General features: G+C 41.0%; 3 protein-coding genes across 7 annotated transcripts in view; 2 read left to right on the forward strand and 1 right to left on the reverse strand.

Moving 5' to 3' along the window:
* The window catches only part of LOC310988112 (protein NLRC3-like), a gene marked incomplete at its 3' end in the record, with an annotated part of 78864 nt that overhangs the window by 36874 nt on the left and 17678 nt on the right, over positions 1 to 24312 (reverse strand). The window lies entirely within an intron of this gene.
* tp53inp2b (tumor protein p53 inducible nuclear protein 2b) lies at positions 1973 to 11764 on the forward strand. Of its 5 annotated transcripts, XM_083975734.1 has the most exons (5): positions 1973 to 2252; positions 6194 to 6593; positions 7318 to 7635; positions 7735 to 7891; positions 8004 to 11764. In XM_083975734.1, exons 2-5 carry the CDS (start codon positions 6470 to 6472, stop codon positions 8269 to 8271), a joined length of 867 nt encoding a protein of 288 aa, XP_083831860.1. In that variant the 5' UTR covers positions 1973 to 2252; positions 6194 to 6469; the 3' UTR covers positions 8272 to 11764. The 5 variants fall into 5 exon arrangements, with proteins under 5 accessions (XP_083831860.1, XP_083831857.1, XP_083831859.1 ...); XM_083975731.1 differs by having other exon boundaries at positions 7318 to 7891; XM_083975733.1 differs by having other exon boundaries at positions 7321 to 7891.
* Positions 14584 to 23046, forward strand: ggt7 (gamma-glutamyltransferase 7; the record flags this gene model as incomplete). The annotated part of the gene is made up of 15 exons (XM_083975971.1): positions 14584 to 14803; positions 15208 to 15434; positions 15624 to 15775; positions 15873 to 15990; positions 16110 to 16177; positions 16706 to 16779; positions 16939 to 17132; positions 17797 to 17884; positions 18631 to 18758; positions 18857 to 18945; positions 19052 to 19204; positions 19316 to 19430; positions 19538 to 19675; positions 21976 to 22075; positions 22874 to 23046. 15 exons carry the CDS (start codon positions 14584 to 14586, stop codon positions 23044 to 23046), a joined length of 2037 nt encoding a protein of 678 aa, XP_083832097.1.

Consider the following 24312-nt stretch of genomic DNA (forward strand, 5'->3'; position numbering starts at 1 on the left):
ACACTTAATAACACTTACAGTAATAGAACAACAAAGGTAAAAGGTGTAATAACCACCCCCACCCCTGTCAGCCATTGTTTGACTCGCTGTACCACCATGGTGGTTTAAAATAAACATTGATGAAATTACTCATACCTAAGAACCTGCTCTTTCATCTTATACAAGTTACCTAATTCAATTTGGCTGTAAAACCTACACACTTATTGACACAGCCATGCAAATTCACATGCAATGTCAGGGAGTGAGTGGGTACACATGATATTGATCACATAACTCTAATGTTATCTCTTATTGGTGAAAGTGATGCTGTTACAACCATCCCTTTGTTACAACCATCCCCGGTCTCCCACTTGAGTTTCAATTGGCAGGGAGGACATACTGTAAGACTCCCAATTTACATGCAACAACTGACCAGGTGACCTGTCCATTTTTGAAGACTGGTGCTAATCAAAGATCTTGAAAATGAGAAGGTCTGGGCAGACTTTTGGTGATAACTGGCTATAAATAGTGATTCTGCTTTACCAAAGGAATTCCCTGTTTTACAAAAAGGAATGTGGGTGTTGGCATGTAAGTACAAACACATGCACGAATGACCAGAAAAGTCTTATCAAAAGGTAACTGATTTTATTGTGGTTGTCGACCAATAATTTAACTCTTTTTGATCTTTCTGTCTTTTGTTTTTCTCATGTTCTTGATCTATCCTGTCATGTTTGTTTTATTCTGCTTTTTGGTTTGGTGTTGCTGTATTATAAGTGCAAATAATATAAACTAAACACAGGCTGGGAGTATGGGCCCCAGCACTCTGGAGGATTGTGTAATATTCTATAGCTAGACTTCAGAGAAACATAACACACGATGATCTTTCACCTACACACACACACACACACACACACACACACACACACACACACACACACACACACACACACACACACACACACACACACACACACACACACACACACAGTCACAGCACAATCTGCAATAATACCGGGCAGTGGGTATTCTTAAAGCTCTATTGACTGCAGAGTGCAAAAGTGATCGCCAGGGTTTTTTCAAAACATCTCCACAGCTCATTGGTTACTCAAATGCTGCATTCAGAGACAGCCAATCTGATTGGCTGATATAGGCTGAGTGGCACATGGAGCTCCACCCCCTCCATCGTGGAGTCAAAAGAGGGATGTTGAGGGGGAGGGGAAAGAGGTTTATTTACAAATGAAATTTAAAGTGACATCGCCAGCATCACTGAACAAGGAGAGAGTTTGTGACCCGAGACTCTTTAATTATTTGAATATTAAAGACTGCCATCTGTATTTGTTCCAGGAAATTGTGCATTTTATGAGTATTGACCATGGTGAATTATGCAAAAGAGAGCAGGCTGTCTATTTTTTATAATATTCAGGACCTTTTGAAAACCTGAAAATAAATTAAAATAGGTAAAATGAAAAAAAAAAAAAAAAGGCCTATGCATTTTAATATTGTGAAGTATTATATAGCTATTCTGAGTAATCGCTACACACTGACTATGGTCCAAAGTCTATTCAGCAGGTGATATAACCAGGTCAGCTGCAAAAGTTTCAGCTCTTTGTTCTTCTGTCTGTATCTGAATTAATTTCACTGAGCACCAAGTTGACATATTAATTATTTTGCTGTCAACAGATCTTCATCTTTTCTTGCTGTAAAAGGCCCCTATTTGAAGCTCTGACCCGGGATCAGTTTACCATCCCCCTCAGCCCTGCCTTGACACAGCAGGGATGGTGAGAGTCGAGGCTGATCGCGGATCAGTCTCAAGTCACAGTTTCCATCTGGGTTGCAGGTTGACAGCCCTGCCCCCACCCTGTTACCTAGAAGCCCAGCTTGTGGTTTGTGTAAAATTGTGATTGGCCGGTTTGTTTGGTGTGGGCGGGGGCTGGGCGGGGCCTGGAGTATTGTGATCTCACAATCAGCTGTTTTGTACGTTCTACATTCTGATCCGAGGATCAGCTGGAGGCAGCAATAAACAGAGGCAAAATCTGCAGCAGAAAAAATAGAGAAGAGGAGGAAAAATAGCTGCAGATGTTATGATCTAAAAAAACTATAGTGTAAAAACTTTTACACAAAGCCCTTCTTCTAAGAAGAAAGCCTTTTATTTTTGTATAATGGTGTTTTAACTACCTCACTTAAAGGCTATCTAAAGCTATGCTTTAAGAATTGTTGTCGTTTCTACTGTGTGTGAGATCTCGTTTACAACTTGAATAACATTGCAAAGGCAGGTAAGCCACTCTTTCTTTTTTCTTTGAATTCACAATTGCTGTATTCTATGTCAAACTGAGCTCACAGAGAGTGTCAAACTACAGGTCTGTGCCAGTGAAGCTGCTGCATTCCTCACAGGCTTATCTACAGAAAATATCCATCAGATATATCAGCCATCATGAAATCATACAACCTGTATTATGAAGGAAATGCAGCGCTTTGTCTGTCACTGACTCGTTGCTTAGGTTATATCTCCTTGACTGCTGTGTGTTATAATTGGTGATGACCTATTATTAGGTCATGAGTAGATTTGAAAATAGCATTGTGGTCGGAAACATTGTTTAATTAGGTCGATTCGACGTCCTGCATTTCGAAAAATGACACCAGCTTTCATCTGTGTAGGCCTATATCATATCCTACAGGACGCCAGCAGCTCTTCTTTTGTAAATTGCACCAAATGCTGATGTGGAGGCAAGTCGATGGCGGATGTTGATGGTTTTTTTTTCTCGGAGGTGGATACACAGGGCTACATATAGCCTACACATAGGCTGTGTTAGTCACTCCTGTTATTCAGTAAAATAGCCGTTTCACTGTATCGTCGTGAGCCTGTACAGTCGATGTCTTTCGTGCAGAGTCGCTGAGCCACAACTGTCATTGCTTTGACCCTTCAGCTGGAGAGCTTATACGGATAATTCATGTTTAACCTGGATACCCTACACAGAAAGTCTTGTCACCTCTGCCGTCGACAGTCTCAGGTCGAGGTCGATGCATTATTTTGTATTATTAGAAATCCAGGGCATCTTTGTGTATTAGAAATGTAAACACTGTCTCTGTGAGCAGGGTTTTTTTTTTTTTTTTTTTTTTCATAATGTCAGGATTCAAACTCAGACGATGCCCGTCGACAGTGGCATCCTTGTAGCCTACCTATCGATTGATTTTGTCATATTGTTGCAATAGGCGAATTTGGCATAACAAGCCACATAGGTCGCATATACGGTATACTGTCATAAGATGTTATATTCTCGCTCTGTTTGCTGCTCGGACTTTTTTTCTCCTCCGGTCGCCAAACAGACTGGAGCCTCTCCTCCAGCGTCAGTGACGTAGGCGTGACGCCTCATGCGTCTTGTTTTTATTTCCCGAGTACCCGCCTACCCCCGCTCCGCTCCGCTCCTCCCACTTTTTTTTTTTTAAAGGACCAATGTCAAAATACAGATTCAGAAGTCACAGATCCTTATGACAACAGGACATGCATTATACAAATAAAATGTCATTTAAAGTGGCCTTTTAAAATAAAATAAGATATCCATCTGTAAGTAGGCCTATAAGGTCTCTCTCCAGAAAAGGCATCAGGTTAATCCTGTGCTGTGCTCAGTGATCAATGGAAAGAAAAAGGGCTAATTTTAGGCCAGAGGGACCAATTTCACCCATCATCCTTGCTACATGTTAGAATACATTATGCGAATATACATTAATTTTTGCAATTTATGGCAAATATGCATAAGATACTGTGTTTCCATACTCACAAATCATAAATAATGCAACACATAGGGACAAACAGAGGAGAGGTCATAGGTCTATAAGCAAACAATAGCACAAGACAAAACAGACCTACTGATAATATCACACCAAGTGAGAGAGTTTGCAATTAATTGCTCTACATTGAGCGTATGTTCTCTTCCAGTTAATAGGTTTTACTTCAGGAGGAATCTAATGCTTCTACACAAACTATGCCACATATCAATGCACTTTCTTCCTCATGATATAGATGCCATATCAGTGGCTATACACTAGTCAGATAGCCCTGAATTTACTTGTACCATGACCAAACTGATAGATAAACAAATAAACCTTACAGAGAAAGTGTTGCAGGTAGTCCATGTTGAGTGTGCATGTGGACTGTGGAAGTCTGCTGCACCTCATGCAAAACAGCCCTCAGGCCCTCTCACCAAATAGGACTTATTTGTCATAGTCTCATGACTTAAGTTTCTGTTTGTCCAGGAATCCATTAAAACAATCTCAGTGTTGAGGATGATCTGCAGCATCTCAGTTCTTAGATTTTCCGTGCACATTTCCAAAAACTATTGCAACCATGGGCCTATAATTTTTGAATTGACAGGAAAACAAAGTCAAAATGAACTAATACAGTTTGTCTGTCAGTTTCTCTGGTTATTTCAAGCATGTACGTGCATGCAAACAGATTCTCTCACAGTGACAACATTACTTAAAAGGGATTGTTATTCCATGTGACACAAGAAGTCTCAGGAGAATAGACTGTATGGTTGCAATTAGGTTGTCTCTTCCCTTTATGCTCCTGGTTACCATGATGATTCTCCAAATAAGGACAGAAAAGTGTCAGCTCCCAAAAAGCATCCATGCATGTCTCCTTCCATGACTCTTTGTTCCATGTATAAATCCCAAACACACACACACACACACACACACACACACACACACACACACACACACACACACACACACACACACACACACACACACACACACACACACACACACACACACACACACACACACACACACACTCTTTGTTTCACCTTTTATACAGTTCATAGCTGAAGAAATAGCTGTGTGTCAACAGTGTATTTTGTATTTATTTGTATTTAATGGGCACAGATCATGCTGTGGGCTCAAACAGGCTGTTAAATTTAGTTTACAACATACACAACCTCCACAACTTTGCGGCTAACGTACAAGTAGGCTATAATAGTATATTAGTACAGTCATTCTGTTCTTACACTGTAAATAAAACTCAGCCTTTGAACATGCAGGAGTTTGTCTTATAAAGTATGACTGTTCAAACATCTGGTCAGCATTACATCATCATATTCACATTTAGGTCAGGAACACGTCCTTTGAGTCAGTTCAGTCTGTCCCCACACTGCTATCTATCTTTGTATTTTAACACTGTGCACACACAGTTCGTTTGACTTTGTGAGAGTCTGGCTCTTTGTCTCACCTCCTTCCACCTCCTCCTCCTGCTCCTCCTCTTCTCCCTCTCCAGCTTGTCCATCTGTCCTGAGACTTTGCTGATTGGTTATCTGAATAATTTCAGGGGGAAGGGAGTGCAGCCATTGTCCACCTGCTCCTTACTTGCTGATAAATTTCCATCTCCATTAGATACATTCCTCTGCCTATGTATTCTGCAATTTGGGTCAAATGACATCAGGTGCAAGATCGAACAGTGATATCATTTTTTTAATATACTGACTGTTCATCAGCACTGTTGTGTTGAAATTGCACAATGCAAATTTGAGGGTGTGTTTTCACTTTAGGAATCAGTATATGCTCTTTTGTGGGTTTAAATACTCTCTGACCTTTTTTCCATGCGGACGCTCTCGTCGGTATAAAAGGGTTAAAAGCAGCTCAGTAAATAAACCCCAAATGTACATGGTCCCAGACTCTGTAGTTTTACCCAGCTGTATTGTTCATATTCAGCCAGAAACATCCGTCAAATGAATGATTATGTTGTCTAATGTGTACCAACACATCTGCTATCACACTCGACAGTGACAATATTCAAATTGGAAAAAAAAAAAAAAATTGCATTTTATTTCCGAACACAGCCACAGTGATGTTAAATTACTTACTACTGATTAATATTTAAGCAGTGTATACATAGAAACCCTCCCAAAATAAATGAATAGCCAGTGACACTCTCTTCTGTCATTTCAACATCAAACTGCTTTGAGGCTTGAGTAAAACTTAATCTTGAAATAACTTTGAGGAAGCTCTTACCACACACACACACTTCTTATCTAATGCACTTTGCACTAAGCACCAGGAAATTAACCCAGTGTCATCTCGCTTTTTGGATGTCTGTTTTTCTTTTTTCTTTCTTTCTCTTTTTTTTTTTTTTAAAGAAAATGTGTTTACAGTGATGCATCTTATCTATTTATTACCATTAACCACTCTCTCCCCTCTCTCTCTCTCTCTCTCTCTCCAGGCCTTTGCTCCAAACCAAGTGAAACCTTACATTTGCACTACAGAAGCCTGTCCACTCCTGTTTGTCAAAACCGAGATCCAGCAAAGGGCTTCAAGCGAACTAAAAGAAAGAGACTAAAAAAAGAGACTAAACAGACAAAGAAGTAATATAATATAAAACAGCAACAAGCGATACGTAAACACAAAAAAGAGTTTCAAAAAGGCAGCTACAGCTTTTTTTCTTTGTGGACGACAAAAGCACCCAAGTCATCAACACTTGATAGTACAACAAGCAGTCATGTTTCAACGCCTGAGCAGCCTGTTGTTTGGGGAGGTGGAGGAGGTGGCCGCTGAGCTGAAGGGACCCAAACCCTGTGTGACGGAGGCTGACGAGGAGGGATGGATGCTGGTCAATCTGCCAGGTGAGTCTCAAATGAGGGAGCACAGACTTGGATTGAAGTGGCTGGTTGGCTTCACCAAACTACTTAGTCAAATTTTGCATTATATAAAAAAAAAAAAATAGATATATGAGAAATACAACTGTTCTCTTTTGTCTGCATGTCTGTTATACTGAGTTAGATTTAAAATGTAGAGGTAAAGATGGGGTGGGGTGAGGAATCAGTCAGGGCGTGGTGCAACTATAATGGTGCTCACCCATGTATAGCTGCAATACTAAAGAAGATGGAAACACGTGATTCTCTGTGAATATACATCTCCTTCCTCTTTGTTTATGATCTCAATCATGACAAAGGCAGTTTCAGAGTATGAATATTTACTTTGACTGTTCAGCAGCCAATGAAACACCAAAAGCAACATAAAAGTACCTCTCAGCAGAGTCAATACGAGCATTATGTCACTGACATAATCACCTTAGAGGGTCAACACAACTAATGATGTGACTCTTTTATGTTTTGTGTTTCCTTACCCCCTCTTCTCCCCCCCTCCAATTTTTTTAAACCCCCTTACATTCTCCACACTGGTATGTGTGCGCGTGCGTATGTGACCCCCCTTAAAATCGTCCCCTTCAACCTGCATGGCTTTTCGAAAATCTACCACATTTGCATAATTTTTGCAACTCCCCCCTCCCCACACACCTGTCTTTATTGGCCGTCCCACCCCCTGATTTCATCGCTGCCATGTGCTCAGAAGAGTCTGACTGCATGAAGCAGGCAGAGGATGAGATGGGAGCCCCACTGATTGCACAATCATTCCCTGACAGTAACCTATCACATCATCAAGACACACACACAAGGACTGAATGCCCGGCCCCCATTTCCCAACCGCTTCATAAGCGCCGTAGGACACATAAAGGTCAAGCACGAGTTGCAGTAGCATCAACCGCCCCCCTGTCTTGCCCCAGCACTAGTCCATCAGACTTGGGCGCCACTACACCCGTGACCCTGCCAAGGCGGGCCAGACTGTCCACGCCCTCCTCCACCCCATCGAGGTCCCCTGGCTCTGGGAGTGAGTGTGGGGGCAGTGGGGGTAGCAGTAGAGCAGGCTCAGAGAGAGGCTGCATGGATGAGAGCTGGTTTGTCACCCCTCCCCCCTGTTTCACTGCAGAGGGAGCCACAGCGGAGGCCAGCCCGATGGAGGACCTGCTCATCGAACACCCCAGCATGTCTGTGTACGTCTCCCCGAACAACTTGTCCATGGTCTCCAACAGCAACCTGTCTGTGGTGGGAGAGGAGAGCATTGTCAGCCTGGCCAGCAGCGTGAGGTGAGATAGCAGATCTTTTTTAATGCATACTTCCTTTCACCTTCACGACCTTTATCAGCATCAGCATGACCCGACCCCCTCCGCAATCACACCTTCTCTCTGTCCCTTGCAGCAGAGTGGCTGAACCAGCTGCCGCCGCCGCCACCTACAGCACTATGCCCACCAGGGTGAGCCGTGGAGCAGCTGCCCAGGCTGGCGCTCTGGCCAAGGTCACCCAAGTAGCCAGAGTCCAGCGTAGCAAAGCCCGCATCGAGAGGCGCCATCTGGGCCGCAACCGCATCCAGCGCCAAAACCGCACTAGGGAGCAGGTCCCCCGCCATGCAGCCCACGCCAGAAACACCTTCCTTCACCAGCCCAGCAAGCGCAACGTCTGCCACTAAACTCCCAAACAGGGGGCTTTGTTTACTCTGAGGGCATTAGACACACACCCAAGACACACGTATATTCACCCACAGCGTACCTGCTTTCGTTCCATGCACTTATATTTATTCAAATACCAGTAGACCAGTAGCTCTCTTGTTTGGTTTATACACAAACTGATTCCACCTGGTAGAGTTATGCCCCATTCGGCCGTTACGAACCAAGCCCTCTGAGCAGATCTGTCTAGATCTTTATTATACTTATTGTCCATTGCAGTATCCAAACAACTTTAAAAAAAATCTTCAAAATATTTACACAGGTTATACTTAGTAACATTAATAATAATTTAAAAAAAAAAATCAAAAAATTTAGCTCTGTTAATTTTTTTTGCCTATCTTAGTAAAATATTCTCCTTTCTTCCATTCTTCCTCAAAGCATTTTTTTTTAATTCAACCATCATCCCCAAAATACTTTAAAAATTGAGGATAAACAAAATAATCAAGCATACTTTACTTTGTGATGGAGGAACAGGCTTTTCTATTGGAAACAATGCAAAGAAGACACAAGTTCAGTTTTAGCGTCTTTTCAGCAGAGGCAACTCACCGTGTCTTCGTTGCTTTAGATTGGAAATATATCTTTGTGTTTATATGGAAAAGGTGGAAAGATATACCGTGTTTGAAGAGAGGAAGAGAGGAAGATCACAAGACATTTGTTTCTCCACACTTTGGTTTGCAAACGTGCAAAGTAAAGGTGTAAGGGCAACGGGACATGGAGAAATCAGTTTCATCATAGGAAACCAGATGTTGTGCGATTTCTCTCCCCTCACCTTGCGAAGGTTGAGAGCAAGTAGAAGATGGTGAGAGTATGAGCAAAACAGACTAAAGAGTATAATAATAAGAAATGACATGATGAATTAGAAATAGGTAGTATTAATATAAATGTGGTAATATGAAATGGTCACTGGAAAGTGTTATGTAACCCTCAGGACAGCCTGTGAACGAAATCAAACTCTTCTGAAGAGAATTTAGAAGATGAATGTTTTTGTAGTGTTTCTCCTCATAGTGCACATGAAACAGTGTTTTGAGCAGCCATCAAATCATGAATGGCAAGGATTATGAAAGGACACAGCGCTTGTCTTTGGGTTACAGGGTATGGCAGGTTATAGTAAGTTGAGAGCGGTATTGATGGTAACTCTTTATTTTGTTTTGTTACACCGTTTTCTGTTCATTTTTGTCTCTAAAAGTGTTCCTATTATTTTGCGGTCTCTCTGTTTGGTTCCAAGCAAACAAATCAAAGAAAAGCCTGTTCCTATCAGACAAAGAGAAAGTAAAGTTTGGCTTTTGAAGCCGACAAAGTAAACCTCACACCCTCCAGACCAGACACAGCACGGTGATCATTAAACGTGTGGTCTGTGAACTAATCTCATGCGCCCAGCACACACCAATCACTTTCATCCACAGTGTGTGCTGTGATCTTATGTTTTCCATATGAACATCAAAGACAATGTACAATCTATTTTCACAGAAGTCCCCTTCATTAAAACTCACTCACTTCATAGGACACAATTGTTAGGGAAAAGTGGATGTAAACCTCTCCTTTAAACCCAACAACAAACATCTTCCCCTACATCTATGGACGTGCAACCCATTTCTCTCCAACATCTACTCCATGACCATCTGTGTTAGCACATCCAGCTCTAACAGTGTCCACTTAAAGATCTAGCTTACTGATATGTGTTCAACAACAATAGTAAAAATATGGTGCTGAAGTGTATACTAATGTTTGTAAATTATTTGAGACATGGATGTAAGTTTGCACTGTCATACATTTTGTGAGTCAAAGTTTTAGCGGTGTGCTGTGTGCTTGTTTTCTTTTTCTTTTTTTCTTTTGTGATTTCTTTTTTTCTTTTTGTTTTGATTCGAACTGTGTGTGAGAAGATGTACTGACACGACGCGTTTAATGCTAGAAACTATTTAAATGAAAAAAACATGGGTAATGGTCGTTTATTTCTCTTGTAAATATTACAAAACTTTCTAACGCTTCATTAGATGTCAAAGCCTCTCAGGATTTGAGTCCACAACGTTGTGTCCAATGGGACTGATGAGAATCCTCTCTCTGCCTCACCTCTGTGCTCACTAACAAACCAGGAGGGCATTTCAGCGGCCAAAAGTGGTGTTTTTGCCCCAACTTCAGTCTCATCTTGCTGAGATGCACCGTACAAGCAGCACTAGACTCAGAGTTGACGTGCCATAGGCAAACACTGCCCTCCAGAGGGTCCACTTAGCACAGCATTTGCTGTATGGATGCTGGTGAGGATACAGTACAATGACAAGACTTAAGTAACAGTCTGAACTGGTGTGATCAAAGGACAGATTGAGAGCCTGGGGATTCATTTGGATTGTTTGGAAAGTGCAGATGTCTTTTTCTCATTAAAACTATCTAGATAAATAAGATCAATTATTTTCCCTTGAATCACTTACCATAATTTTTCATTTCTGCCTATATTCTTATAAATGTCTCTGTTAATTTATAATATAATTTTGAATGTTATCCTCTTTTTTTTTTCAAAGATGACTATTATGTATCCTGTTAATTCCTCTGAACAGTGAAGGGAATGTATCTGAGGTGATGAGTCAAATACACACACATCACAGGGGTCTCTCTGGTACCCTAATGGCTTATTGTTCTGATTGTGTCAAAGAGGCTGAAGTTTTGCCTGCTTGTTGTAAAAGTGAGGGTACATATACAGAGTGAAAACAGATAAATAATTAGAGATCACAAGTGGACGTGTGTGTACAATTGTAAAGATCACCACAGACCGCTCCTCTGCTGCAAACCTGTCCTGTTTTCCACTAATTTTATTTCTTTTTTTTTTTCCTTTTCTCACCATTGTCACGTAAAAAGGAAATGTGTTCTCAGTATGTTGTGTGTGATTTTTGAAAGGTGTGGTTTTAGAGTGGAAGTCATCCAACAATGGGGAGAGGGAGATGTCAACCAATGTGTGGAGCTTATATGACATGGGAGATGTGGGCAGGGAAAGGATGAGGCAGGAGACAAATAGTTTATATATTAAAAAAAAAAAATTAAATGTATCTGAAAAATACAATAGAGTATGCTTGTATTTCCCCATATAGGTATTAGAACAGTTGTTCACTAATAGGATGTTTTAAATGAAAGCCGTTGAATGTCTGGGGAGTTTCATATGTTTTATGTTGTGCCCTGAAATGATGGCAGCTTAAAAACACTTGGGGTTTTGCCCTCGTTACATCTCAATTAGTACACCCCTCCCCCATAAAGATGAAATATATAGACTTATAAAATTTGGTGTATCTGATATCTATGGTGATTGTGCCTTTCACTATTTCTGCATGGTTTTTGTGATGTACTGATTTTTCCATCCCCAAAGTGGACAGTCATTCACTGACAGGCAAGACCTATGCAAAAGTCAAAGGATGGGTTTTCCAGCATCCATTCAGAAAAGAAACAGGTACCCGCAAAAAACAAAAAACAAAACAACAACAACAATAAACGCTCAGGTTATCACCTGAATCTTGTGTCATTATTTCCATGTGGGAGAGCAGAAAAAGGAATGGGGATGGAGCAAAAAGCGTGTGACTTATTGTAAGTAGCTAATGATCGTGGCGGCATTCAGAAACATTACCCAAGTAGCAATAATAATAATGATACCAATAATACAATAAGACTTCATACATGTAATGTAAAAAATCAGCAATGAATTGTGCTTGAGTAAATGTATTATCAGCTAAATGTGATTATAGTAACAAAAGTTCTCATCAGACAGCAAAATAGTCCCTTTCACATAGGCTATTATGTTGTTGTAAGGGAGCTAATATCTTTAACAATACAATTTATTTTACAAATTAGTCTTTGTTATTTGCAAAGTAGGTTTAGTTTAGTTTATTTATCAAGGGACAGTGTGCAATAACATTAATAATTTACAAGAAATGATGAGATGGTTGCAGTAGATTTAGCTATAACTGCTCATTTCCATCTGTAGTCAAAACATAGCAGACAAATAAATGTATTAAAAGTAGCCTATATCCTTTAAAGATGGAGTGAACTGGAAATACTCAAGTAAAGAGCAAGTACCTAAAACTGTAAGAACAGTATTTGTACATCAAATGGACTTTCATTCATTCCATCACTGTTTAATTTTAAGATAATGGTATGAACGTATGAGGAAGTATGCAGTGCAACAAAGGGAAGAGGTGGGGAAGAGACAGGTGCGGTCACAGACTGTAAACAGTTTGTGGACTATGGACTAAACATGGTGTGGTTTAGGCTACAATTTGGGAAGAAAATGAGAGTAGGCAAAATGATGTAGGCTATGTGTAGAATAGTGATCAAGTTTAATAGAGCCAAATATAGCATAAGGATATCATCTATTGTTGCAGCAGCAAGGTCACCTCTTATCACTATTTGGACTTAAGCAAGTAAAATCATTTATTGTATTGTAGCCTACCTGTTTAACAGCTGGGTGACCAAGAAAAAGAATTTAGGAAAGGGTGTAATTTTATCCTATATAATGTGATCAATTGCAATTTTTAAAATAATTGTAACACTGTAACAAATATAACTGGTCCTACACCTTCCTTGAATAAGGTCCTGTTCTTATTGTTTTTAATTATTGTCTTCCTAACCAATTGATTGATTATCATTGGAAGATTATTCCATGATTGATGGATAAAATCTTAGTAGATATTCAGTTTTTGCTGCCTGGCTGTAACCTAAACATGTTGACTTTCGTAGAAAACTGGAAAAACTGCAAATATTTACATTTGAGAACCTGGTGCTAATAAAGTCTGACTGTTAGCTTACTGGCTGATGCTGATGGGGGCCTGAGGAAATAATGACACATGTTTGAGGTGGATCAGGAGGAGCTGTCCCAAAAATACAGTGTTTTGCCCTGAGCGTCCCTGTGAGAAATATGGGAGGGTCAGAGGTTTTGTAATCGGAACTGAAGCTCTGCAGACCTGCTATTACCTGTTTTTCTGGTTCATCAGTTCAAACTTTCAAGACCAGGAGGAGAGTTTTCCCATTGCGTCGTATTACATTGAATGGGAAATAGCCTGTCGGTCATCATCACCTGTGTGGAGATGAGAGTCAGTGGGCTCTCAGTGGGTCACCTACAGTGAAGTAAGTCTGAAATTGGTACTAAGCGATTCAACGCAGACAACACAGCCGGCAGCCGCGTTTCCTCCGTAAATGACGTGTAGTTTTGTGTATTCTTACCTTTGGTACTCGTGTCGGGGTCGAATGAATATTTAAAAAATGTGTACTCAGACTTTAGCTAGCTATTTTGCATGACGAGTCGTCCCGGTTGTTAGGAGAAGTAATGTAAAGCTAACTTCCCGGTGATAGGGCACCGTGATTCAGGAGCTGCTGTAGCCTTGGTGACGGGAGAGCTCACGCACACACACACGGAGGCAGACACACACACCTGCCTTTCTCGGAAACGATTAATAACAGCGTCTGGGATAATATTTACCTGGCTACACCTGTTTCACAGTAGCGGTAAGTACCTTTGAGCTAGCTTCCTGCTCTTTACTAGCAGCAGCGTTAAAAAAAAGAAAAGAAAAAAGGATGCGTTAGCTTGGGGATGAAACACGGTGATACGCAGATAAATAGCGCCCCTGGGTTACTAACGTTACTGTTAATATAGGAAAAAAGAAAACGCGGTTGTCTCAAAATATAACCTTTCACCACCAGCAATTTTAATTGCTTTTGAGGCGCATATACAGAGTAAGGCAGACATATTGTCGCATGTCAATATTTGCTTAGCGTAATGACACCGCAAGTTAAATGAAGCTAAGCGGTTACATAAAGGCTCCTCGGAAAGGAAAACTAGCTAACTTGTGGATGTTGTGTTGTGGACTATCCTCTGCAGGTGGCAGCGTACATACATGACGGGGGAATTAGGAAAAAAAAGCACCATCATCGGAGGAGCTACACACCCGTGTCTTGGCCTATCAAAATTGTTCACTGAGAGGAATCAACTGCAGTGATCTAGTAGTAAGGCTGCCAGTGTCACACAAGAAAAACTACAAATCCCTGCAGCAGAATTGTGATATAATGGGATGTTAGACGACCCACATCAGCACATCAGCACTAGTGGTTTACAAAGATTTATTTTAGGTTTATTATTTATTTATTTTTAGATCTGGATGACATTGACAGTTGTGTGTCTGATCATCCCAGACGGGAAGCAGATGTGACTGGAAGTATGAGCACAATACCATAACTTCCTCTCACACCCCATTAGGACTCAGAGAGATAGGTGAACTGTGTGACTGCAAGACCCAGCAGTAGTCATGCAAAGTCCTGCTCCTGAAATCATGGCAGGGTACCCAAGTGGATGTGTGGCGGATAAAGATGCAAATCCAGAGACAACCTTGGGCAGTGCCTATTCTCCCGTGGACTACATGAGCATCACCAGCTTCCCCAGGCTGCCAGAGGACGATGCAGCGTCTGGGGAGAACACCCTCAAATCTCGCAAAGATGATGACAACGTCCTGAGTGAGCAAGATACAGGTTAGTTAGACTTTTCTCTGCAATGTGTAAACACGCAAGTCTTAAGTGCAGGCGTAGGAAGGCATTTTCATGATAAATTATTTATTCTGTAGGAAGTCCTCCACAGTTCTTCTGTAGAGCCAGAATGATGTATTCAAATGGCCTGATTTGTCCAACTATCCATCTCCAAATCTAAAATATTTAAGTTATTGTAAATAATTCCTTACATGTGGGAACCAGACAGTATTTGAAACTCCTTATTTACTAAAGTAATTGATTATTGGAATAACTACCCTTGTTTGAAAACTAATACTCATGGTTTCCAGTTCAAATTTCATAGGTACTACATAAACTGTGACTAACTGTGACTACTAAAAATCATGGTTGTCCAAACCTAAACGGTTTGCTTGCATTGCATATCCCAGACCCAGATCTGTTTCTGAAGTCTGCTCGCCTCCAGCGACTCCCCTCCTCGGCCTCTGACCTGGCCAGCCATGATGTTGTGTCCCTGCAGGAGACTAATAGAGATCCCTTTACAGAGGACTGTGCCTGCCAGCGAGATGGACTGACAGTCATCATCACAGCCTGTCTCACCTTTGCCACAGGAGTCACTGTAGCTCTAATCATGCAGATCTACTTTGGAGACCCACAGGTAGGTGTGTGTGTACGTGTGGGTTACCTGCAGATGTATTTTGCAACCATGTTGCAAGGGTGTTGCCTTTTTCAGCAGATTATGGGATTATGAGTAATTCCACATCTTTCCTTTTGCACAAGCCCAAGTTCGTTTAAAGACTCATTAATAGTCTCTCATTTCTGTTTGTTGTCCTTCTGCTCTCTGCAGGTCTTTAACCAGGGAGCAGTGGTGACAGATGTGGCACAGTGTACATCTCTAGCCTTTGACGTTATGGGGAAGCAGGGGTCCAGTGTTGACGCTGCTATCACTGCTGCACTCTGTCTAGGAATTGTACACCCTCACACCTCTGGCATAGGAGGGTGAGTAATATAAAATAAATTCATCTCCTCCAAACAGAAAACAACACAGAGTTCTTAAATGTTCTTAAATGTTATGCTCTGTTGATGTTTAACACAGTGGAGGAGTTATGTTGGTGCATGACATCCGTAAGAATGAGACGAGGGTCATCGATTTCAGAGAGACCGCACCATCTGCCATCCACGAAGATATGATGCAGACAAACCTCGATCAATATGTATGGAATTCTTTTTACAGTACTCTTCCTTCTAGTTGTTTGAATTTACTAAGAGAGAACCATAATTGTTACTATTACATACCCAGATTAACATGTTGCCTGTTCTTGTTGCATTTCAGCCTGGCCTGCTTGTGGGTGTACCAGGCATGCTCAGTGGGATGCATCAGGCACACCAGCTCTATGGCAGGTATGGTAACGTTAATTATAGTGCTTGCATTGGGTTCTGGTTGCTCTTCATTCCTTTGTTATCTCGTATTGTTTGTTTTACCTCATGACATTCCTGTGTATTAATGCCCTTTATAAAATAAACAGAACACAAGTGTAATGTTTCCCTTCATTATTTAGTCCAGTGCTTTTGAGACAAGAATAGCACCATCTGATATTTATATCAATACTGACAGAGACGGTGCTTATTTCAGTGCCCACAACTAAAGGAATGAGATTTCAGTGTAAAAGTGCCACCAGCTGTGTTAATAGGAAGGCCAGAGTGTTGGGCTGCAATTACACTGCTGTGTCATTATCCTTGCCCTCATGCCTCAGCTGCTGTGCATGACAGCGCTATCTAAATTGTTTGATTCATGGATACAGATTGAGATTTATAATGGCACACTGTGGATTATCAATTTGGCAGAATAATCTGTTTTATAATTAGGAGTTTGGGTTGTTTGAAACATTTTCAACCAAGCCAAACTCACACGACCTTTGATTTCCCCAGAATGTCATGGACGGATGTGGTAACCATGGCAGCAGATGTGGCCAGAAATGGATTTAATGTTACCCATGACTTAGGTAAGTATAGAGTAATGTAGTAGAAATCACAGGGTGAAGTCACTGTCACTAATGTCACAGCTCCTGCGATTAATCAGACACCAGCATTGTTACGTGGCTTAGGATGTTGTGTAAAGATAAGGTGACGTCACCTCATCTTCCTTTACTCTCTCTCCACAGCTGAAGCTCTGGTGAACGTTAAGGACAAAAACATCTCAGATGCATTTCGGGATTTATTCCTCCCAAATGGCAATGCTCCCCTCCCAGGATTGTTTAGCAGACGTCTTGATTTGGCCTCCATATTGGATGCTGTTGCAGTTAAGGGGATATCGGAGTTCTACAGTACAAACCTGACGCAGGAGATGGTGGCTGCAGTAAGGGAAAATGTTTTTCCGCCTTTGACACTATCCATGATTAGGTATAAATAATCATGAATTCTGCATAGTCCACATTGGGAATTACTTACCCCTCACATCAACTCCCTGTTTTACGTTGACCTCAGCTTTTTACTTTTTTACCAGTGAACAATAATCTCACAGACAAAGTCATTTGTTCTCCACCGAGTATTGTGTGTAAGAAGGAATCAGTATCAAAATAATTTGTCATTATTTCATCATTATTTTTTTGTAGGTGTTATTGTGTCTCTAAAACATAAGCAAATATAGAATTTTTTGGTGGCCTCTGAGAAAGAGAGAGATTTAGTGTGCCAATGACAGCGTTGTAGCAATATTTGCATGCAACAGCATAGTGACAAATGGAGTACAATGTATCTGTATTAGCTCTGGCTGCGGCATTGCACTGTTAATATTTTGATTCCTCACTGTATTAATTTAATCTTAATATTGCAAATTGTGGTTTCTGTCTCTTTTTTTAATTAAGGAAGAAGAAAGACACAGTGCATGTCCTTTAATCTAACTTTATATCGCATACAACTAAACTAAGAATCTGCTAGACAAAGAACTGTAGCCCTGTTTGTTATCACAGTGTAAAAGAGAATTCGTCAACTTTAAATGTAAACTCGCTTTGCATCTTTTATAGGTGCAAGCAAAGGGAGGAGTCCTCACAGATGATGACTTTGGAAACTACAGCACCGTCTTACAGCAGCCAGCAGAGATCATATATCAGGGTAAATGCCTGTTCAGATTTATTCATTTAGTCCTTTATTTCAGTTAACAGATATTTGTCACTGAGGTTGTGATCTCTGTAATGGGATACCCGTGTACTTGAATAAATACATAGTTAATACGTGAGACTGGAGAACAGTAGCACCTTATAGATAAATAATGTACAGTGCAACCGTCTGTTTAGGGGGTGGTGGTGGTTCCTTTTCATATAAGATACACTCAGCATTTTGATTTTCAGATATATTAGCACGGCAATGATTTGACCTGAATATTTTCTTCTATTGTTCCTGTGTGTCCTTTAAATATGTACTTAATAATGACCAAAGACACATGCATGTTGATAAGGTGAAGTGTGTAAACAATACACACCCGCACACTTGATGATTTTGTGCATGTAAGCGGGGCTGTTGTTCACCTGAATGCAAATGAAATGGACGACACACATCCTGTGTAGGCTGTAGATTTAATTTCCTTTCACATGACATTGTTCAGTTTTCCCTATCTGGTATCAAGTATCATTGTATTTCTATAATTGTTTGATAAACATTATAATTTGTATATGGTCTGTACTTTCTTTGGTACACCAAGCACAGTTGGTGCAAAAATGTTTCTACATTTTTTGCTTACATTGCTACATTTCCATTGATATTTTATTCTACTTGTCTATATTATTCTGTGTGACCAATCAATTTCACAGTGGAATTAATCAATTTTTTATTGATGTGTGTGTGTGTGTGTGTTTCTGAAGGACATCATGTGATGGCAGCCCCGGCCCCACATGCTGGCGTTGCCCTGATCACTGCTCTCAACATCCTGGAAGGATACAACATCACCAGCCAAGTTCCCAGGAACAGCACCTACCACTGGATTGCAGAGGTAGTGATCAAACTGCTTCATCATTATACAGCATAAACAGTCTATTAAATGAAGTGATTGATGTAATGTGTGTGTTGATTTTTGTATTACTTTCCCAGTCTGTGAAGATTGCTTTGGCTTTGGCTAGTGGCCTAGGAGACCCTATGTACGACACCTCTGTGCCAGAGATTGTTGCCAAGATGCAGAGGTAGAGATTATTTATTGTCTTTAAAATAATATACCATATATATATCTGTCCTAACTCAGTGAGGCATGTTCGGTGAACCTTGCACTTTGATGTACCCATATCCCAGCAAATCACACGCCTCTGAACTCCGCCAAATGATCAATGACTCTCAGGCGTTCCCTGTCAGCCATTACACTTCATCATTTACCTTGGAGAAGGGTGCAACAGCTGCCCAGGTCATGGTCATGGGCCCAGATGACCATATTGTGTCAGTCGTGAGGTATGTTGAGCTTAAACTGAGCCACTATTGCAGATGATCTGTTGAAGCATATCCCTGTGATAGGGTATATTCTTGAGAACTGAAACCTTTTCTCATTTTTGGCTCTTGTAGCTCTTTAAACAAACCGTTTGGCAGTGGGATAGTGACTCCCTCAGGAATCCTTTTGAACAGCCAGATCCTGGACTTCTCCTGGCCAAATAAAATGCCTAGTGCATCACCTAACCCAGTAACTGTTCCCTATTCTTCATAATTAATTATTCATGTATTTCTCATTTAAATATTTACCATGGCTTCTCTTGGAGCTGATGACATTTTTTGTCCTGTTTGCTCTAGCACAACAGCCTCCAGCCTGGAAAGAGGCCCATGTCCTTCTTGATGCCCACAGCCGTGAGGCCAGCCGTGGGGTTATGTGGCACATATGTGGCCGTTGGATCCTCTAATGGAGAGAAAGCTCTGAGTGGCATTACACAGGTTATTTACATATTCATTAATTACATCCATGACTATAGGTGGGAATTGATACGAATTTAGCGATTCTGATTCCATTATCGATTTTGCATATCGATCCGATTCCTTTTTGATTCTCTTATATTTTCTTATTGCGTGAGGGAATAAAAGAGAAATGGGTTTCTTTGCATTAAAAAAAGTAGACAGGACCGACCTGCCTGGAGAGGTTAACACTATACTGTAGGTCACTGTGGTCTGTGGGGCCCGCTGCGCTCACAGGAGTTTTTACAATGTGTCCATTTCATGGTTTTCATGCATCTGTATTTTTCTCACTAGTTATTGTTTTCATAGTGTTCATTTTTAAATGTGGATCGTGAGTGAGTGAGCAAAAGAGAGAGAGCGAGCGCGAGAGAACAGAAAGACACAGCACCAGATTTCACGTGGCTACGAACAAAACCTGAAATGAGAGAGGAAAAACACAAAGAATAGATATATATATCCAGGAGACTTTGTCCTGTCCTCACAACGTGAGGGAGGGAGGATCGGATGGTGGCTCATGTAGCGATGAGGAAACACGCACTGTCAGCTGCACATCTGTCAGCAGGTCTGCTCCAGGCAGACACATCACAAACTTTATTTTGTGAGGACAAACTAAATGTTGATTCAGTAAACAGTGACATGTCGGATATTAACACTAAGCACCCTCATTTATAATGATGATTGAATTATAACTTAACGTCATTAATCGCTGCTTCAGTCTGGGTCACTGTGGGTGTGTAGCCACATCACCCCTAGGTAGAACAACAGAAACACCTGGAGCTGATAAACTAACGACTTGCAAACATAACAATTCAGCAAACAGTGACATCAGCTATTGACATGAGAGCAGCCCACGTGTCCACATGTGTCGGGTTACGTGTGCCGTAGGTGCGACAGGCGATGCTGTCACATCACTCATGCTGTCACATCACTCAATCTACCCCCACACTTTAGAGGCTTCTGCCTGACGCTGTGTTTGCTTCGTTCTGACCCGAACACAGCTGTGTTGCTTGGTTCAGAAACGCGTGCATTTGCAAAAAATAAAAAATAAAAAAGCGGAATCAATAAGCGGAATTGATCCAAGTTGGAACCGGTTCTGAAGTGGAACCGGTTCTCGATTAACACCCCTATCTATGACTGATCCTTTTTTTTTTAACAGTGTGTAAATACTCCCTTAGAAAAAGCATTTTGGTTTAGTCATACTTCTGTTAAACTAAAATTTTCACACATCCCGTGTAATTGATAAAGGTAAATTCATATTTGTCCTGGGGCCCTTCCTGGGGCCCTTCCTGGAGTCAGATGTGAGGGAGCTTACCAATAAGTGTCTGGTGCCTGAGCTTCGAGGCCCTATGTGCCACCAAGGCACGAAGTGGATAGAGAGAGAGAGAGCCTGAGCTTTGACCCATGGGGCCCAACTGGGCAGAGCAAATGCTGGGGTGAGCCCACCACTAGCACTGTAAACTCAAGAGGTGAGCAAATACCTGAGTCTGGATAAGCTTAGGACTTGGAGACGCCTTAATGGAGTCCTCTGTGGTTCTGTTAGCAGTGCCCATTAGCATGCACAGGAATAATTTACAGCTGAGTGTGGAGCAGCAGATAGGGTCAGCACCTCCAAAGGCCACAGTTCTCTGCTGGACAACAGTGGATTGACCCCTCGAGTTGAGAGTGAGTTGCTGCCCCCAGAAGATGGAGTTCAAACACCTTAGGGTCTTGTTCATTAACTGACCGGCAGATTGTTGTAGCAGTAGCATTGTTCTGCACTGGTGTGGTGAAGAGGAGAAGAGAAGGCCAAGCATTCAGTTTTCCTGTTAATCTACATTCCAGTCCTCACCTATGGTCATAGCCTTTTGATATTAACCTACACAATGAGATTGTGGATATAAGAGGCCAAATTTAGTTCCCTTCATACAGTGTCGGGGCTCACACTCAGAGTTTTGGTAAGAAACTCAGGCAACCAGGGGGAAGCTGGGAGTAGAGCTGCTGTACCTTTGTATTGACAGGAACCAGTTGAGGTAGTCTGGATATCTGATTAGGCTGCCTCGTGGGACCATTATATTTGGAGTGGACTGATGGAGACCTTGTGGTAAACCTGGAGCACACTGAATAGATTATATCTCTCTTCTGGCCTGGGAATGATTCAAGATCCCCTCAAGAAGAGGCGGAAAATAATGCTGGGACGTCTGGACCACCAGCTAGTTTAACCTGCTACCACAGTGACCCAACTCTTAACGAGCAGTGGAAAATGATCATTCTATATATCAACTCTGTTTTCTTATACTCCACAGGTGCTGATGAATGTTTTGTCTTCACGTAAAAACATGAGTGACAGTTTAGCATATGGGAGACTCCACCCACAGCTGCAGCCCAACACCCTCCTGGTGGATTGTGAGTTTTTCCAGCTAGTCAATCTTATGTACAGTTTGGTGTTAATATGACAGAGTTCCTACAGAAACTGTGGGTAGATCGACTTTAACTTTGTTTCCAGTTACAGTTCTTATTTTGTATCCAATAAGAGGAATAAATCTTTTTAATAGATTTTTCGTTCACATACAACAACATTTGACACAAGGTAGAAAGAAGTCTATACTACACAGTGTATGTTGAAAACAACAATCAACTAAGCCAGAACGGCTTCTATGACTGAAACCTAGTTTGGAAACCACTTCTACATTGTCATCACACCACAGTTTTGTGTGCCCCATGCAAAAACAGATGATTCGGGGGAAAGTAGGAAGTACCTTCATAGTCATTGAAAATAAACATTGGAGCTATCCTGGATTAAACATTGTAGAAGAAAAGGGATTGTCGTATTGCAGTATAAATGTTTTGAGTCCCCAGAGCAATTCTTTGAGGGAAGCAACATAAATGTAAAGGCTGATAACGCTGCCAACACATATTGCTAAATCCATATATATTGGTGGCACCAGGAATAATAGTGGAATGAACAATCAGGCTATTCCTGGATCTGAAGCTTTGGTTCTGGCAGAGAACATATTCTGGTCATAGAGCTATTGTTTTAAACATGATAGACTGTGACCTGCATGTCTGAAGGTCCTCATAGATAGAGTCCTAATATTGGAAGAGGTGCATAAAATCTTTTTTCAATTTGACATTTTATTTTTCATCGCTCATTCTTCCCACTAACCTCAGATAATCCTTTCTTTTTCTCCTACTTTCATACAGCTGACTTCCTGGAGGAAGATGTGGAATTGCTGCAGGCCAAAGGTCACCAGGTTGAGAGGAGGGAGGTTCTCTCATTGGTCGAGGGCACCCGGAGAACTAATGACCTCATTATCGGAGTAAAGGATCCTCGTAGCACTGATGCCTCAGCCCTCACTATGTCTAACATGCCCTAGTGCAACCCCCCCTCCATACACACACAGACAGAGGAAGGGGTAAGAGTAACACTGGAATTGATGGTTAAGGAGGGAGTATGTCCTGTAGGCTGCTGATCAACTTGCACACTTTAACATCAAAAATATTCAACAAAAAGATGTGTATCTTTCTCTGAGATGCCTTTGTAGGAGATTAATGGGTATCTATGAATTTGTTTGATAACACATACAAAACCTCAAAAGAACACATGCCAATGCAGGTATGCCTTCTTTTACAGCCTCACGTGATGTTCGGTTCCAGTGTAGAAAATGTTGAAATATATGTCCATCCCCTTAATAGCATCAGTCAAAGTCAGTGCAGGCTATATGACGCAGAGCAGGATGTAGAAATGCAAGAAGTGTTCATAAATTAATATCTGATGCATGCCAGTTCCACTTAGAGAAAGCAATAAACTGAAAAGAACAGGGTGGATTTACATTGCGGATGTGAAAAAAAGGAAATCAAAAAAGTGTAATGGCTTTTGAAGCAATTTTGAAATAGTGTTGCACCTTTTAAATCAGGAATCAGAAATGCAGATGGTAATTAATGGTGATGAAAACAGATTCTCTGTAAAAAAACAAAAAAAAAAAACAGAAAACAATAGGCAGATATGGAAATGGTAAAAATGCCACACTAAGAAGCCTAGATTTACAGTACTTGCATGGTCCTCGGGGTATTTGACTCACCTTCCTGCTTTTCAGTTCTTCCATTGCATTTCACCATTATTCTAAATGAAGATCACACAGAATAGTAATTGTAACTCAATTAAGCCATGCGCTGTCACACCTTAACTAGACGATCCTTAACTCACCACCAAGGTTAAACCATTTGCTCTCCTGCTCTTTATATGGCGTGTGGCTGTGATTAGATGTTGTTTGGTACACCTGCTGGAGTTTTAACTGTTGTGAAACAATCAATGGCTCCATGGGACCATATTAGGACTTGCATACTAACACTTGATTTAGAAATGTGGTAAGGCCTTCATATCTCAAGTGATTTCCTTCAACAAGAGGATTTGCTTCAATATAAGAGGTGTAAAATATCACTCATCATAGTGTAAGTGTATTTAAATATTTAATTTAAGAAACTTGAGTTGTTGCATGACTGTGTTCTCATTTAAAGTTTGAGCCTTTTTTAGAGCGGGGATACTTTTTAGAATGGGAATTATATGATTCTATAGAGATGGATTGAATGTAATCCGTCTATTTTTATATGAAATTGTGTTGGGCTATGTATTTTATTTCTAC

The sequence above is a fragment of the Trachurus trachurus genome (assembly GCF_905171665.1).
Source record: "Trachurus trachurus genome assembly, chromosome: 7".
NCBI classification, from domain to species: domain Eukaryota; kingdom Metazoa; phylum Chordata; class Actinopteri; order Carangiformes; family Carangidae; genus Trachurus; species Trachurus trachurus.